Source organism: Myxine glutinosa, chromosome 11 (assembly GCF_964187855.1).
Source record: "Myxine glutinosa chromosome 11, kmMyxGlut1.1, whole genome shotgun sequence".
NCBI classification, from domain to species: domain Eukaryota; kingdom Metazoa; phylum Chordata; class Myxini; order Myxiniformes; family Myxinidae; genus Myxine; species Myxine glutinosa.
In genome coordinates, this window is record NC_136271.1 from 71,473,384 (window position 1) to 71,491,918 (window position 18,535).

The 18,535-nt window shown below is 43.0% G+C and overlaps 3 protein-coding genes across 7 annotated transcripts in view; 1 reads left to right on the plus strand and 2 right to left on the minus strand.

The window, feature by feature from the left end:
• LOC137436754 (syntenin-1) overlaps nt 1-18,535 on the minus strand; it is an 881,728-nt gene that overhangs the window by 379,024 nt on the left and 484,169 nt on the right. The window lies entirely within an intron of this gene.
• The window catches only part of LOC144888276 (uncharacterized), a 168,212-nt gene that overhangs the window by 43,769 nt on the left and 105,908 nt on the right, over nt 1-18,535 (minus strand). The gene's annotated exons all lie outside the window — the stretch shown is intronic.
• Nucleotides 2,356-15,114, plus strand: LOC137431022 (uncharacterized). The gene is made up of 4 exons (XM_078786795.1): nt 2,356-2,547; nt 10,333-10,384; nt 10,495-10,842; nt 11,742-15,114. The coding sequence occupies exons 3-4, from the start codon at nt 10,575-10,577 to the stop codon at nt 11,903-11,905; spliced, it is 432 nt and encodes a 143-aa protein (XP_078642921.1). The 5' UTR covers nt 2,356-2,547; nt 10,333-10,384; nt 10,495-10,574; the 3' UTR covers nt 11,906-15,114.

An 18,535-nucleotide genomic window follows, 5' to 3' on the forward strand; every position in this document is an offset into this window, starting at 1 on the left:
TCCAAAGAACACACGTTACTTCTTCGTTAATCATTGCATTTTGAGAGAGGACACCTCCAAGGTAGCAGAACTTACCGACAACTTTGAGTGGTATCATCGATGGTAATGGATGGGATGGTATACACACCTTGTGGTCTCGGCTGAAGCATGGCCTCGGTATTCTTAAGTTCACACTCGAGATTCCTACAATATCGGGACTCTAGTTTAAACCGCATCCAGGTTATCCAGCGTATCCAGGTTATCCAGGTTATTCAGGATATCCAGGGTATCCAGGTTATTCAGGATATCCAATGTGTCCAGGGTATCCAGGTTATTCAGGATATCCAAGGTGTCCAGGGTATCCAGGTTATACAGGGTATCCAGGTTATTCAGGATATCCAACGTGTCCAGGTTATCCAGCGTATCCAGGGTATCCAGCGTATCCAGGTTATCCAGCATATCCAGGGTATCCAGCGTATCCAGGGTATCCAGCGTATCCAGATTATCCAGCGTATCCAGGTTATTCAGGGTATCCAGGGTATCCAGCGTATCCAGGTTATCCAGCGTATCCAGGTTATCCAGCGTATCCAGCGTATCCAGCGTATCCAGCGTATCCAGCGTATCCAGGGTATCCAGATTATTCAGGGTATCCAGGGTATCCAGGGTATCCAGGGTATCCAGCGTATCCAGCGTATCCAGATTATCCAGGGTATCCAGGGTATCCAGGGTATCCAGCGTATCCAGGTTATCCAGCGTATCCAAATTATCCAGGTTCAAATCGTGTTTGGTTAAAATACGAACCTGTTCAACATGAATATGCGAAACTAATTACAGGATAAATTATTAATTGAGAAACAGATCAATTGGATTCACTTTCGTGAAATTAAATAAAGTACATTTCACTGAAATTAAATACTCGATGGTAATTAATAAATTAATAAATAGTACAGGTACATTGCAACCAAAAAAAAACATGTTTATTTTGTTAGATTTTTTATGTTTTTCCACCTTTTTCAATACCAGAGGAATCGCTGTGAGTGGTTTATGCTTATGGGTGAATGAAGGTGTAAATAAGTGTGACACATGATCAGAATTACCATTTAATATAACTGAAGGGCACCTTGTGCTGGTAAAGGGCACCATGTGGTGCAGCATTTCGGAACAGGTTTCCTTATGAAGGAAACCAATATGGCGATCACATGTCCATTTACTTTGGGGATGATAAATACCCGGTTCACGTGATAGAACTTACCATGTTCCAAACATGCTTGGTGTGTGGGTCCAGGAGGTGTATGGCTATTGGGACGTTGTTTGGATGTTTACCCACAGTTTCTATGTTGCACCATCTTTCGGTAGTAAGGTTGTCAGCTCGTTATACATAGTAAGCTCGTTATACATAGTAAGCTCGTTATACATAGTAAGCTGGTCATACAAAGTAAGCTCGTTATACATAGTAGGCTCGTTATACATAGTAAGCTCGTTATACATAGTAAGGTCGTTATACATAGTAAGCTCGTTATACATAGTAAGGTCGTTATACATAGTAAGCTCGTTATACATAGTAAGCTCGTTATACATAGTAAGCTCGTTATACATAGTAAGCTCGTTATACATAGTAAGGTCGTTATACATAGTAAGCTCGTTATACATAGTAAGCTCGTTATACATAGTAAGCTGGTCATACAAAGTAAGCTCGTTATACATAGTAGGCTCGTTATACATAGTAAGCTCGTTATACATAGTAAGCTGGTCATACAAAGTAAGCTCGTTATACATAGTAGGCTCGTTATACATAGTAAGCTCGTTATACATAGTAAGGTCGTTATACATAGTAAGGTCGTCATACATAGTAAGCTCATTATACATAGTAAGCTCGTTATACATAGTAAGCTGGTTATACATAGTAAGCTCGTTATACATAGTAAGCTCGTTATACATAGTAAGCTCGTTATACATAGTAAGTTGGTTATACATAGTAAGCTTGTTATACATTGTAAGCTGGTTATCCATAGTAAGCTCGTCCTGATTGTTTATTAAAGTAAAAATAACATTGAACACCATGTTTAACATCCGGGATATTAACGATGTGCGATTTCTATCAGATTCCCCCCAGGAGTCGAAGGATTACAAGATTTACATCAAAACAGGAAATGTTTATTGGGCTGGCACAGATGCCAACGTTTATATCACGATCTGTGGAGGATTGAAGTGTTTGAGATCTCATCATCTTAAACATTCAACAACATATCACAATCCTATTGAAGCGGGTCAGGTAATTATTCACACACACTTTAACAAGGTAGATAGAATATTAATAAACATGTTAATGCCCGACCAGGTGAGATGTTACCTGCTGTACACGTGTTTCAACAGGTAGATCTTTTCACTGTGCGGTCCCTTTTCCTGGGGAACCTGGGAAATGTAACAATCCGGCACGATGGGAGTGGATATCATTCCAGCTGGTTACTCGAGAACATCAGAATCACCGAAACATTCTCCGGACTCGAACAAACATTTACCTGTTCGTGTTGGATTTATAGAAACGATCCTAAAACCCTCTATCCCCAGGTAATCTTACATTATTCCACAAATACCAAATGTAATCTCGATCTTTTAACTTCCTCTCCCAAGATCACGTGTTTCTCAATCCCCTCTACCGTCATGAATGAAGTGAATTTAGAAAACTAGGGCGTGCTTGCCCGTACGTGCGTGCAAAAAAAAAAAAAAAATGTAAAAAAAAAAAAAAACACTTTGAAACCACGTGCCAGAATTACGATTATTCGCAATTTAGTTTTAATGGCCAATTATTCAATTATCGCAAACGTATTTTGTCTTTTCGCAAGGACAAACAAAGAAAAGAGAAAACAACAACAACAACAACAACAAAAAAAACTTTGAAACCACGTGGCAGTAACGACCACAGAACCCCCCCCTCTATTTACATGAAATGGTTTGGTCCATTCGCAAAGCCAAAGCGAACGGCTTGCGAGTACGGTGACCATACCTTGGGAACCACTTGTCCGATTAATTTCAAACCTTGAAAAGGCACATCCTCGGGTCCCCAGCAATATACCTGGCAAGTTTCAAGTATATCGGACCGGTAGTTGTCGAGAAACAGCGGTCGCATACAGACACACACACAGACACACACACAGACACAGACACAGACACAGACACAGACACACACACACACAGACACACACAGACACACACACACACAGACACACACACACACACACACACACACACACAGAGATTGCTGGAATTATATAGAGACTAGGGCGTGCTTGCCCGTACGTGCTTGCCCGTACGTGCGTGCAAAAAAAAAAAAAAATGTAAAAAAAAAAAAAACACTTTGAAACCACGTGCCAGAATTACGATTATTCGCAATTTAGTTTTAATGGCCAATTATTCAATTATCGCAAACGTATTTTGTCTTTTCGCAAGGACAAACAAAGAAAAGAGAAGAGAACAACAACAACAATAACAACAACAACAACAAAAAAACTTTGAAACCACGTGGCAGTAACGACCACAGAACCCCCCCCCCCCCCTCTATTTACATGAAATGGTTTGGTCCATTCGCAAAGCCAAAGCGAACGGCTTGCGAGTACGGTGACCATACCTTGGGAACCACTTGTCCGATTAATTTCAAACCTTGAAAAGGCACATCCTCGGGTCCCCAGCAATACACCTGGCAAGTTTCAAGTATATCGGACCGGTAGTTGTCGAGAAACAGCGGTCGCATACAGACACAGACACACAGACACACAGACACACAGACACACAGACACACACACACACACACACACACACACACACAGAGATTGCTGGAATTATATAGAGACTAGGGCGTGCTTGCCCGTACGTGCTTGCCCGTACGTGCGTGCAAAAAAAAAAAAAAATGTAAAAAAAAAAAAAACACTGAAACCACGTGCCAGAATTACGATTATTCGCAATTTAGTTTTAATGGCCAATTATTCAATTATCGCAAACGTATTTTGTCTTTTCGCAAGGACAAACAAAGAAAAGAGAAGAGAACAACAACAATAACAACAACAATAACAACAACAACAAAAAAAAACTTTGAAACCACGTGGCAGTAACGACCACAGAACCCCCCCCCCCTCTATTTACATGAAATGGTTTGGTCCATTCGCAAAGCCAAAGCGAACGGCTTGCGAGTACGGTGACCATACCTTGGGAACCACTTGTCCGATTAATTTCAAACCTTGAAAAGGCACATCCTCGGGTCCCCAGCAATATACCTGGCAAGTTTCAAGTATATCGGACCGGTAGTTGTCGAGAAACAGCGGTCGCATACAGACACACAGACACACAGACAGACAGACACACACACACACACACACACACACACACACACACACACACACACACACACACACACACACACACACACAGAGATTGCTGGAATTATATAGAGATGAATGAATCACTGTGTAAAGATCGTAATTACTTTTTTGTTATTTTTAATTTTTTTTTCGTAATGGAACTGACACACACACACACACACACACACACACCTTGGAGACCTGCAACTCCGAAAGACCTTGAGGTTGATCGTGTATCGGACGTGCTGCGTGCATCCTCGAACGATCATAACTCCCAAGGTGAGGAGCTTCTCCCGATGAACCGATGAAGGGCAGGGGAAGGGAAAAGTCTTCAACGAAACCGGGCAGGTGAAACATTGTCACCGACGCACCTTGGAGCAGGTGGGGAAGGGAACACTTTTCGACAAACGAAACGTGTGTTGGAAATAAAGTAGAATAAAAGGAATTATGGGACACAGCCCCTTGTACTTAGTCTCTGCGGCCGCACCGAGCAGCCAGAATACTCGCTCAAAATAAAGAAGCCTGCACCTCCTCTACTGAGAAGACCAACTCACAAGGGGACAGGTATTTGGACCCAGCCAAGAGGGTTCCTGTGTCAAAAAAAAAGATTGAGCTCTACTAAAGAACCTTAAAAACGAATGTTGGAACATGGAGGAGAAGGATGCCATTTACGACTGTAAAGTCTATTCAAGACAAGAACAGTGAGGGTTGGCCGGTAGGGGATCTAGATTCATGGACCAGCTGAAGACCAGATTGACCACCAGAGCAAAGACGGCAACATCCAACAAATTAGAAAGAGTTGCGTTAACAGCAAATACATTCCTAAATTAAAATAAAATAAAAGAGACAGCAGTGAAGGCCAGAACAGGATGGGAGCCGAACACTCGTCAGGCTGGACTGAGCGATGGTGGCAAAGAGACCACAATGGATCGCAGGGAAGGGCTTCGTGACGAAGCAAGGGTTTGGAATGCGAAGCGTCACTGGGGACCCAGGGAAGGCGAGGTGAGACAGAGGGGGAGGAGACACAGAATCACTATAATGTGGAGGGGGGGGGGGCATCGCATCTTCACTCCTGGTATTTCAATATTTCCTTCCGAATGCTGTAATATCAATGTGTTACTGTATTTCAGTGTTCCATTGCTTTCTCAATCAGTTTGATTATTTGGGGGTTGATCTTGCACACCTGCCTGCATTTTATCATCCATGAATGTGGGACACTACCAAAAGCTTTTCGTAGTCTATCCATGCTGTGGACAATTTGGTGGAAACACCTACACAGTTGGAGGGGATGAAAACGAGAATGGCACATGACAACAGGCAGAAGGACGGAGGGGAACAGAGAGGTGAAGAGGAAGGTGAGGATGATGAAGACCAGCAAAGATTGGAAGACGAGCTGGCAAACAAATTAGCGGAGATGAGATTGATAGTGGAGACAGAAGGATGGTGTTCTTTGGGTGTGCTGTGTTGTGTTTGTACCAAACGTAACATTTTCCATTTCGGACAAAAAGTTCCATCTTGGTTTCGTCAGACGACAACATGTTTTGCCACTTGGCTTCAGAATCTCTGGAGTTGTTTTTTGCATACCTCAAACAGGACTCAAGGTGGGCTTTTTTGAGTAATGGCTTCCTTCTTCCCACCCTACCGTACAAGCCAGACTTGTGGAGTGCTTGGAATATTGTTGTCACATACACACAGTGAATAGCCTTTGCCGTAAAGGCCTGTAGCTCTTTCCAAGTTGCCATTGGCCTCCTAGTGGCCTCTCTGATCAGTCTCCTGATCCAGAGACCCAGCTGACCGAGCAGCAGTTCACCTCACCCAAAACTCGACATGTCTTCCAGAAGACTGGAAAGACACATCAAGCCCACGGGCCAAGGAGATGAGGCAATAAAACTCCTCAGCCTTGAACTCCAGCGCTTCCAACAAAACCGTCCAACCAAATACCTCACCTGGCAGAACGGGTCCCTCCTTTATATATTTGAACCTGAGACAGTTATGACGCCTGCTCGCCATGCCGGAGTCCTATGGAGGAGCAGGGGACAACACTGGGAATGACGGGTGGGGGAGATGGAGGCGCAGGGCTACCTACCTGTCTGGAGGGTGAGGCGCCAAACAGGAGGAAGGCCAGGGAAAAGCAGGAAAGGAGAGACTAACGAAAACGTAGGACAAATAAGGTCAAGAAAGGAAAATAACATGCAGACAAGACAGGAAAATAAAGAAAAACACGCAGGACAAACAAGGTCAAGAAAGGAAAATAACATGCAGACAAGACGGGAAAATAAATAAAAATACGCAGGACAAACAAGGTCAAGAAAGGAAAATAACATGCAGACAAGTCGGGAAAATAAAGAAAAACACGCAGGACAAACAAGGTCAAGAAAGGAAAATAACATGCAGACAAGACAGGAAAATAAAGAAAAACACGCAGGACAAACAAGGTCAAGAAAGGAAAATGACATGCAGACAAGACGGGGAAATAAAGAAAAACACGCAGGACAAACAAGGTCAAGCAAGGAAAATCACATGCAGACAAGACAGGAAAATAAAGAAAAACACGCAGGACAAACAAGGTCAAGAAAGGAAAATAACATGCAGACAAGACAGGAAAATAAAGAAAAACACGCAGGACAAACAACGTCAAGAAAGAAAAATAACATGCAGACAAGACGGGGAAATAAAGAAAAACACGCAGGACAAACAAGGTCAAGCAAGGAAAATCACATGCAGACAAGACAGGAAAATAAAGAAAAACACGCAGGACAAACAAGGTCAAGAAAGGAAAATAACATGCAGACAAAACAGGAAAATAAAGAAAAACACGCAGGACAAACAAGTTCAAGAAAGGAAAATAACATGCAGACAAGACAGGAAAATAATGAAAAACACACAGGACAAACAAGGTCAAGAAAGGAAAATAGCATGCAGACAAGACGGGAAAATAAATAAAAATATGCAGGACAAACAAGGTCAAGAAAGGAAAATAACATGCAGACAAGTCGGGAAAATAAAGAAAAACACGCAGGACAAACAAGGTCAAGAAAGGAAAATAACATGCAGACAAGACAGGAAAATAAAGAAAAACATGGACAAACAAGGTCAAGAAAGGAAAATAACATGCAGACAAGACGGGAAAATAAATAAAAATACGCAGGACAAAGAAGGTCAAGAAAGGAAAATAACATGCAGACAAGACAGGAAAATAAAGAAAAACACGCAGGACAAACAAGTTCAAGAAAGGAAAATAACATGCAGACAAGACAGGAAAATAAAGAAAAACACGGACAAACAAGGTCAAGAAAGGAAAATAACATGCAGACAAGACAGGAAAATAAAGAAAAACACGCAGGACAAACAAGGTCAAGAAAGGAAAATAACATGCAGATAATACGGGGAAATAAAGAAAAACACGCAGGACAAACAAGGTCAAGCAAGGAAAATAACATGCAGACAAGACAGGAAAATAAAGAAAAACACGCAGGACAAACAAGGTCAAGAAAGGAAAATAACATGCAGACAAGACAGGAAAATAAAGAAAAACACGGACAAACAAGGTCAAGAAAGGAAAATAACATGCAGACAAGACAGGAAAATAAAGAAAAACACGCAGGACAAACAAGGTCAAGAAAGGAAAATAACATGCAGACAAGTCGGGAAAATAAAGAAAAACACGCAGGACAAACAAGGTCAAGAAAGGAAAATAACATGCAGACAAGACAGGAAAATAAAGAAAAACACGCAGGACAAACAAGGTCAAGAAAGGAAAATGACATGCAGACAAGACGGGGAAATAAAGAAAAACACGCAGGACAAACAAGGTCAAGCAAGGAAAATCACATGCAGACAAGACAGGAAAATAAAGAAAAACACACAGGACAAACAAGGTCAAGAAAGGAAAATAACATGCAGACAAGACAGGAAAATAAAGAAAAACACGCAGGACAAACAACGTCAAGAAAGAAAAATAACATGCAGACAAGACGGGGAAATAAAGAAAAACACGCAGGACAAACAAGGTCAAGCAAGGAAAATCACATGCAGACAAGACAGGAAAATAAAGAAAAACACGCAGGACAAACAAGGTCGAGAAAGGAAAATAACATGCAGACAAAACAGGAAAATAAAGAAAAACACACAGGACAAACAAGTTCAAGAAAGGAAAATAACATGCAGACAAGACAGGAAAATAATGAAAAACACACAGGACAAACAAGGTCAAGAAAGGAAAATAGCATGCAGACAAGACGGGAAAATAAATAAAAATACGCAGGACAAACAAGGTCAAGAAAGGAAAATAACATGCAGACAAGTCGGGAAAATAAAGAAAAACACGCAGGACAAACAAGGTCAAGAAAGGAAAATAACATGCAGACAAGACAGGAAAATAAAGAAAAACACGGACAAACAAGGTCAAGAAAGGAAAATAACATGCAGACAAGACGGGAAAATAAATAAAAATACGCAGGACAAACAAGGTCAAGAAAGGAAAATAACATGCAGACAAGACAGGAAAATAAAGAAAAACACGCAGGACAAACAAGGTCAAGAAAGGAAAATAACTTGCAGACAAGACAGGAAAATAAAGAAAAACACGGACAAACAAGGTCAAGAAAGGAAAATAACATGCAGACAAGACAGGAAAATAAAGAAAAACACGCAGGACAAACAAGGTCAAGAAAGGAAAATAACATGCAGATAATACGGGGAAATAAAGAAAAACACGCAGGACAAACAAGGTCAAGCAAGGAAAATCACATGCAGACAAGACAGGAAAATAAAGAAAAACACGCAGGACAAACAAGGTCAAGAAAGGAAAATAACATGCAGACAAGACAGGAAAATAAAGAAAAACACGGACAAACAAGGTCAAGAAAGGAAAATAACATGCAGACAAGACAAGAAAATAAAGAAAAACACGCAGGACAAACAAGGTCAAGATAGGAAATTAACATGCAGACAAGACAGGAAAATAAAGAAAAACACGCAGGACAAACAAGGTCAAGCAAGGAAAATAACATGCAGACAAGACAGGAAAAGAAAGAAAAACACGCAGGACAAACAAGGTCAAGAAAGGAAAATAACATGCAGACAACACAGGAAAATAAAGAAAAACACGCAGGACAAACAAGGTCAAGAAAGGAAAATAACATGCAGACAAGAAAGGAAAATAACATGCAGACAAGAAAGGAAAATAACATGCAGACAAGAAAGGAAAATAACATGCAGACAAGACGGGAAAATAAAGAAAAACACGCAGGACAAACAAGGTCAAGAAAGGAAAATAACATGCAGACAAGACAGGAAAATAAAGAAAAACACGCAGGACAAACACAACAAAGCTCTCAAGGTGCTCAAGGTAGACACCAAAGCACCCCTCCCTTGCCCCCTGCTCACCACAACAAAAACTGGGCTGTAAAATGCACAACTCAGCAAAGGAAACCGACAGGAACAGCGGATTTTATTCTGAAATAATCAGAATCACTGCAATTTAACACAGGTGGAAGGCAATTAACTTGGTGTGTGATTTTGAAGTTGATTTGTTACATCTCAGATAATTTACAATTGCTATTATAGGGGTGGACACTTGTCCAACGAAGATATTCGAATTTTGCATTTTTAATTAATTTTCTGAAATTTGTGGAATTCGTTTTTGACTTGGAAGTTCTGGGGTACGATGTGTAAATGAAGGAGGAAAAGGTCTGATTTAATGCATTTTCATTCCAGGCTGAGAGGCAACAAAAGATGAAAAATTAGAAAGGGGGTGTAGACTTTCTATAGGCAGTGTACATCCTCGGAGCAATGTAAACATTCGGTTTGGAGAGGGTGCGGGTTTTGTAAACAGTTCAACCGGTGGTGCTGGAGAAGGACAGATGGGAGAGGGAGAGGAGAAACCGAATCTGTTTCATGTACTAATTCTTGTTTGCCTTTTACAATATCAATAACTTGTATTTTCCATCACTTCACCACATCTGGGTGTTGTTGCTCCCTCTCTATTATTTAATTTCAGATTCCCAGGTCATGTGACCCTTTGGATGACAGAGAACCGAAGAAACCAACCGGTGCGTTTTGTGGATTCTCATTCGGGAATTTGATGCCGTTTTTCAAAGCATTTTGGGAAAGATGTTATTGGTGGAAATAACGATTGTAATTTCCTTGTTTCCCATTGTAGTTCCCAACCCTCTCAGGGGAATTCCTCTCCTCTCTTGTGAGATACAAAAGCCAAACAGTAACAAGTTCTCACTGCTGTGGATGTTTCGAAGTACTGAAGGCCACAACCAGGTGATCGCAGTGGCCGGAACAAAGGCAGACATCCTTACCTCCTGTCTGGGGAAGAGTGAACAGAAAAACTATACAGTGCTGGAACCTGGACAGGATTCCTGTCCAGAAAGCTCCCACTGCTTGCTGCCTCCATTTGGTGTACCGAGGGATGAACTCGAGAGATACTGGTGCCTGATTGGTCCCGGAGAGGATGGAACATGGAGACAGCAGGTCCTCTCTGTGCTTTCATTCACACCTGGTAAGATGTAACTCGCTGATCATTACCACCCAGTGATCATGCTCTATTAAGGTTCTTCATTATAAGAAACCATCTTTGTTCATAATTACCCTGAAAGTGGCAACACCTTCTCTCTCTCTTATAATTTCCTTTTCCTAGTTACCCTCGCCAGAGGAGCGGGTATTGCATTTGAGTCCGTTTGTTTGTCTGTCTGTCTGTCTGTCTGTCTGCACAGAATAAATATAATTTTCTCTGCAACACTTGGTCCGATTGACAGGAAATTTTCACCATAGGGCAACTCCACCTGTAGAATTTTTTGATGATAATTATGACGTCATAGGTCACGTGGTTCGGCCGCCATCTTGGAAAAACCGAAAAACTTTGCACCTCCATATCTCCGAAAGTGCTGAATAGAAAAAATTGAGACATGGCTCATTGTAAAGAACTCTCCATGGGGAATAAAATATGTTGATGATGATGTCATCGGTGCTTCCATTATGACGTCATAATTCGACAAGTACAAAACTTCATCCAATCAAGATGAAATTTCTTGAGCATCAAGGAAGAAATTAGTTTAGAAAACAAATAATGATGACGTCATCGGTCACGTGGTTTGGCCGCCATATTTGTTTCACACTAAAGCCTTAAAAACCACTGAAAATACATCCTGGCGAGGGTTTGCAATCTCTGATTGCTCTTTTTCTTGTTTAAAATGAGAAGTCCTGATAGCGAAGTATTTTGGGAGTGAACAATATTTTTTCTAAGATGAATAATATCAGGTAATAATTGTTTATTTGGTAACAAGTTGAACAGGTATGGTGTTTTATTATTACCATTGATTTACCATTTAGTGCAGTTTATCCTTGGTTTAGTTATCGCATCTTCCATGATTGTTATCCTGATGGGTTTTCTGATTATAGGAAACCAAAACGGATCCACAACGGTGGAAGAGACCAACGACCCATCACCATTCTCCGGATGCGGACCTGCTCTCATTGCAGCAATCACCATCAATGTTCTCGCTCTCTTCCCATTCACCATGGTTGTTTTCCTTGCTAAACGTTATCGTGAAGAATGTTTGTAGAAACATCTTTAAGATGTGATCACAAAGTCATCAATGTTTTTCCATCTCTCCATATGTGTGTTTTTTTAATGAGAAGACATTTGTTTTTATGAATGTTCAGGAAGTAGTTGTTAAAACATCAACACAAACATGATACTTCTCACCTCCGCCCGTGAAGATGGATGGAGGTTATGTTTTCACCCCTGTCTGTCTGTCTCTTTGTTTGTTTGTATGTCTGTCTGTCTGTGAACAAAATATCTAAAAGAGTTGTGGATGTATTCGGACGAAATTTGGCAGAGAGGTGGCGTATGTGACGAGGATGAAATGATTCGATTTTGGTGAAGATCTGGATTTGAACAGTACAATTTTTAAAGTGATTCTTCACAATTGAGAGATGGGGCCAAAAACGATACTTCACAGGATATTTTTAAAAGTTATGGACGAGTTATGACTAAACATGGTGGACGAGTTGATTCGGTAACGAGAACAAGCAGATTAGATTTGGGTTCAGGTCCGAATCCAGACCCGGTCTATCATTGGGATACAAAAAGTAAACTGTTCAGCCTGGCGGAGGTATGCGCTCTAGCGAGTGCCGTTCTAGTTTGATATGAAACTTGTGGGAATTATGCTTCAGCTCTATTTGCTCTTTCGTTGTGAAATTGTTGATTGTTTTCAGGTATTATTTCTTTTTGTAATAATAAAGGACATGTTTGTGGGTTGCAGCGTGCAGATGGAAAACAATTTAAGGTCAAATGCACATCCACAAACCAACATTGTACGATTTGGAAAAATACAAGCTGTACATTGTGCTATTAATATCAATACAAACTATAAATTGCATTATATAGAACAATACAAGCTATACATTGTGTTATTAATATCAATACAAACTATAAATTGCATTATATAGAACAATACAAGCTATACATTGTGTTATTAATATCAATACAAACTATAAATTGCATTATATGGAACAATACAAGCTATATATTGTGTTATTAATATCAATACAAACTATAAATTGCATTATATTGAACAATACAAGCTATACATTGTGTTATTAATATCAATACAGACTATAAATTGCATTATATAGAACAATACAAGCTATACATTGTGTTATTAATATCAATACAAACTATAAATTGCATTATATGGAACAATACAAGCTATACATTGTGTTATTAATATCAATACAAACTATAAATTGCATTATATAGAACAATACAAGCTATACATTGTGTTATTAATATCAACACAAACTATGAATTGTATTATATAGAACAATACAAGCTATGCATTGCGTTATTAATATCAATACAAACTATGAATTGTATTATATATCGAACAATACAAGCTATACATTGTGTTATTAATATCAATACAAACTATAAATTGCATTATGTTGTTACGGGTCGCGGACAGATGTTATAGACCGAGCGGTGGTGTAAGACCGCGACCTAACAAAACTCACCCGATTCACCCAGACTTTGGCCGTATCGCGCCGCAGCTGCTCGATGAGGGAAAAGACGAAAACGACGCAATGCAAAGAGGAAAACGAAGACAAAAAGGTTGGAAATACTACTAAATTTATTTACTATTTACACACATAAGCAAAAAGCAAGCAGTCACGTTTATTTACAGGCACATAAGACGCAGGTGACACAGTGCAAATACTAGCTTATACAGACTTAACTAACCCAGGGACAGACAAACAAAACAAACTCACGTACACAAGAAGGGTGGAAAGGCAGGTGGATGGCTGAAGGGAGAGGAAGGTCCAAGGGGTTCCTGCAGCACTATCGGCGCGTTTAGCAGCCGCCGTTCCTTTGCGGCCCTGCTCAAAACCGCCGTTCAGGCCCCAAGTGGCTGTTGGGTGCTGCTGCTGCTGCCTCCGCTGCTTTCCCTGGTGTCTTGTCTGGCTCGTCTGGTCCAAACCCTCAACTCTTTCTTGGTCCACTCCCTCTTTACCACCGACTCCTCACTGCAACCAACGCAACCACTGACCACCACCACCGACTCCTCACCGCAACCAACGCAACCAACTGACCACCGACTCCACTGACTGACTCTCCCTCCTTCTGGTCACTTGCGCGCGCGTCTCTTTAGCGCCTCTCGCGATCAAGCCGCCGGCCTTCTGGACACGCCCATCGGGGTCCTCACCTCGGCCCTGGTTGGTCGCGCGACCCTCTCGCTCCGCCCTCGATGACGGATTTGGAGGATTCTTGGATATTGGATTGGAGATATTGGAGGGGAGGTGATTGGGAATCGAGGGCTCAGCAATGACGAGAGGGGATGTAATATTGGCAATCGAGGCTCGGCAATGACGAAAGGGGATGTGACGGAAATGGGGATTTTGGGGATGGGAATGAAAGGGGATCTATTCTCTTTCACTGGTGCAATGGAGTATTTCTATTAATGGGAGACACAGCCTTATCCTAAAACACAGAATAAAATATAACTATCGAACATGGATATTCTATGATTGGCTGACGTGTATGCTTGTGGACTATGGGACGCCCTTTTGATCTTTACACAGCTCCGGAGGCAGGAGGCACAGAACAACAATAATAACAATAACAAACCACACAATCAAAAAAAATATACAGTCCTCATATCCGCAACAATATAGAACAATACAAGCTATACATTGTGTTATTAATATCAACACAAACTATGAATTATATTATATAGAACAATACAAGCTATGCATTGTGTTATTAATATCAATACAAACTATGAATTGTATTATATAGAACAATACAAGCTATACATTGTATTACAAAGAACAATTATCAAATAAGGTATTGAAACCATTTTCATTTTGTACTTTGGTAATTAATGCTTAATTAAACAAGACGAAAAGTCTAACAGCGGCGTAGCCGGGCTTGTAATCTTACTACAATTCACCAAATGTCTGTCCGTCTGTCCGTCCGTCTGGCCGTTCCCAGGTACCGAAAAAACGGCTGAACCGATCGCAACGAAATTTTGGGTGGGTAATCCTGGGATCCCCTGGAGTAAAATCTGCTATATTGTTTTCCAATTTTTTTTTTTAATTTTCCCAATTTTTCAGTTTTTCCAAACACGATGGAATAATATTTACCGATATGAACAGTGATGTGACTTTTATTGAAATTCTACAAATACTGTTTAGATTTTGATGATTTGTGTGTGATATGATTTAACGGATGTTTATATAAATTGTTTAAAATAAAAAAGCTTTCAATTTCTGATATTTTACCTTTTCATTTGGGCCTCCCAATTGAAGCCCCGCCCGTAGGGTGGGTACCGTTCCTAGTATATTATAAACCACAAACACATGTTTTTGAGGTGTTTTTCCAAGCATTTCCTGCATGGTGTCAAGGTTTCCATGCCAACATTGAGCATTGCGTTCAAGGGTTCTCCCTGATCTTGAACAGTCTCAAATCGTCCCCTTCTCCCAACCTTGTTTTGCTATACACTGCACATGCGACCTCTTCAAGCTCAGTTATCAGGTCTTGTGGCATGTTCCATGAATTCCTCAGTCTTCCAAGAGCTGGTACAATCCTTGGCATCGTCTCCAGAGTTTTGATGGGCTTGACTTTCCCTTTCCCCTCAAATGCACTAGTTGTGTCACAATCACCGTATGCATGGAGAGTTTGAAGCACTGCCCGGTTTTCCTGTGTGTCGGCTTGTGCAAATTCCGTCGTGTTGAATCGGTTCTGATTGCTTCCTGTACCAGTATCAAACAAAATTGTAATACCTTCAAGTTTGTTGTTGTGGCGCAGGATGATGAAAAATATATCATATTCTGGACTTCTCACTTGTATGTTCTTGTAACCATGCTTCTCTGCAAACAGGCAAAGCCATATAATCCTTGTGTTAGTCTCTTCTTGTGTCGATGTTGGAACTTCAACCTGTTTTTCCTAATTGTTGTTTTCCCATCCTCAGATGTGAACCTGGATCCGTAACCTTCACAGATAAGCATGTCCTTTGGGCCTTGTAGTCGTTCTGTAGAACCATTGCCCCAAGAATCACATGTGACTTGCACAAGTTGTTCTTTGTTGTCGTCATTTGTCAATAACTATTTCCGATCTGCTGTTTTGCTGGTTTTTGGTGTTTTCGCCCTGCACAAGTAACTTGTCTACCCACCCTCTGTGCATCCTTTCCATTGCTTTCACCGATTCCTCCTTGTACATATTTGTGTTGAAAATGATGTCAGCATAGCGTGGCATCATGTCGAAACGTTTCTTGCTTCAAATCAACACGTGACACTTTGGGCCTGGCTTGGGTGTGGCTTCCAATCAACACCTGACACTCTGGGCCTGGCTTGGGTGTGGCTTCCAATCAACACGTGACACTCTGGGCCTGGCTTGGGCGTGGCTTCAATCAACACGTGACACTCTGGGCCTGGTTTGGGCGTGGCTTCAAATAAACACGTGACACTCTGGGCCTGGCTTGGGCGTGGCTTCAAATCAACACGTGACACTCTGGGTCAGGCTTGGACGTGGCTTCCAATCAACACGTGACACTCTGGGCCTGGCTTGGGCGTGGCTTTAAATCAACACGTGACACTCTGGGCCTGGCTTGGGCGACGGGCGTGGCTTCAAATCAACATGGATGACATTCCCCCGGTAAATGTCGGTACGGGGTCGTGTTTCAGCAATTTCCGAGCTTTGTTTCCCAGGTAGTTCGTTCCCAAATACGAACGTTCATGGCTGAAATGATCTTCGTAAACAACACGATATTTTGAATGAACACACGTTTTGATGTTTAATTTTGTTGTTCCGAGATATTTAAACCACAAAACACGTTGATCGTTGACGACCTTTTCGTGCGTCAGGGATGGATAAAAAGACGAGTTCTGTCGGCAAACTTCTCGACGATTGGAACAGTTTAAATCTTGGCACATCGACATTTTGAACGCCAGAATTGTAAGGTTCTGATGTAGAATAGATCACGGGGCGATGTCAAAGAGAACAATCATTTATTACAGGACCCGGAATCAGGTTCATGTCGACGACCCCGTACACACACCGCCTGCCCTCTGACCCGGAACTCCACCTTCATACTCCAAAACGCGAGCAAGCACTTCCGGTTCCACACAACTGATGTAATACCATCACATCTCCCTTTCCCACAACAAGAAAAGTAATAAAGTAAAAACAGCAAACCCGTGTAACACCATTACATTGTAGCGACCCATGGGTCCCCCAAAGCTCGAGACCAGCAACATAATCTCCCTGCCCCAGCCGGTGACGTAACCAGCGGAAAAACCGCGGCGCCGAGGTTATAATTGCTTGCACCTGTCGGTCACATGACCACCAAAGCGTGCCTCGCCTGAGAGGCCTGGCTTTGGTTCTGACGTATGCTTTTTGGCTTGGATTATATGTATGCGAACCCGATAAACGGGCTTTCAGAGTTCTCGAGTTGATTATACATTAAACATCTTCTCGGACGAGTTTGTGTCTTGTCCGTCACTTCGTCCGTCTCAAGCAGGAGCCCTGCTCCTTCACTGGTGACCCCGAGTTTACGACACGCGATGGACACGGCAGTGTCCCTCAAATTGCCCACTTTCTGGGAAGCACATGCCGCAGTCTGGTTCGCTCAGGCGGACTCCCAGTTCGCCCTGCGTGGCATTACGGAGGACACCACTAAATACCATTACGTGGTCACCACGCTCGGCTCCGTGACCGCCGACCGCTGCCTGAGCCTCCTCCAGAGCCCGCCCACTGACGGCAAGTACGACGCCATCAAGGCACTTCTTCTGGGCGCTTTCGCCCTCTCCCCGGCTGAACGCGCACGACGCCTGCTCGACCTTCCTGAGCTCTATGATACGCGCCCGTCCGAAAGTATGGACTACATGCTCGCGTTTCTCGGCGAGCACCCCTCGGATTTCCTTTTCCGAGAGCTTTTTCTCCGCCAGCTCCCGGCCCAGGTACGGGTCGCCCTGGCAAGCACGACCATCGCGAACCCCCGCGACCTCGCCAGGGAGGCCGACAAGATCCATTCGGCAAGCCAGCTCGTCGGAGCGGCGAGCCAGCTCGTCGGGGTGGCTGCCGGGAGCCCGCCCGCCGCCCAGTCGGCGCCCGCGGCGCAGTTTCCCGCCCACTCGCCCAACGCCCGCAACGCAGCTTCCTTCCCGGAGGCCGCCGGGCCGGCGCGACTGGCAGCGGCGACGCCGCGTCGCCCAGTCCCAACGCGTCGACCGGAGCCCCCGCCAGACCCGGCCTGGTGTTATTTCCATGCCAGGTTCGGGCGGCGGGCCCGATCATGTCGACCCCCATGCACGTTCGGCAAGTCGGGAAACGGTCGGGCCGGCGATTACTACCAGCCATGAGCGCTGGCCGTTCCGGAAGCCTGCTATTCTTCGCGGACCAAGCGTCGGGGCGGCGTTTTCTCTGCGACACCGGCGCTCAACTGAGCGTCATTCCCGCTTCGGCGGAGGACAGGCGGGCCGCCATTTGCGGCCCCTCCTTAATCGCGGCCAACGGCACCGCCATCCGCACCTTCGGCCCACGCACCGTCGCCCTCCGCTTCGGCAGCCAGCTCTTTCGCTGGGAGTTCGTGACGGCGGACGTCCCCATGGCTTTGCTCGGTGCCGATTTCCTTTGCGCCCATGGGCTGCTGGTCGACGTTAAACGCCGGCGTCTCATCAACGCCGAAACTTTC

Coding starts and splice junctions, on each gene's coding strand:
- LOC137431022 (XM_078786795.1), top strand. CDS start 10,575: ATGTTTCGAAGTACTGAAGGCCACAACCAGGTGATCGCAGTGGCCGGA. Junction 10,843..11,741: donor TGTGCTTTCATTCACACCTG/GTAAGATGTAAC, acceptor TTCTGATTATAG/GAAACCAAAACGGATCCACA.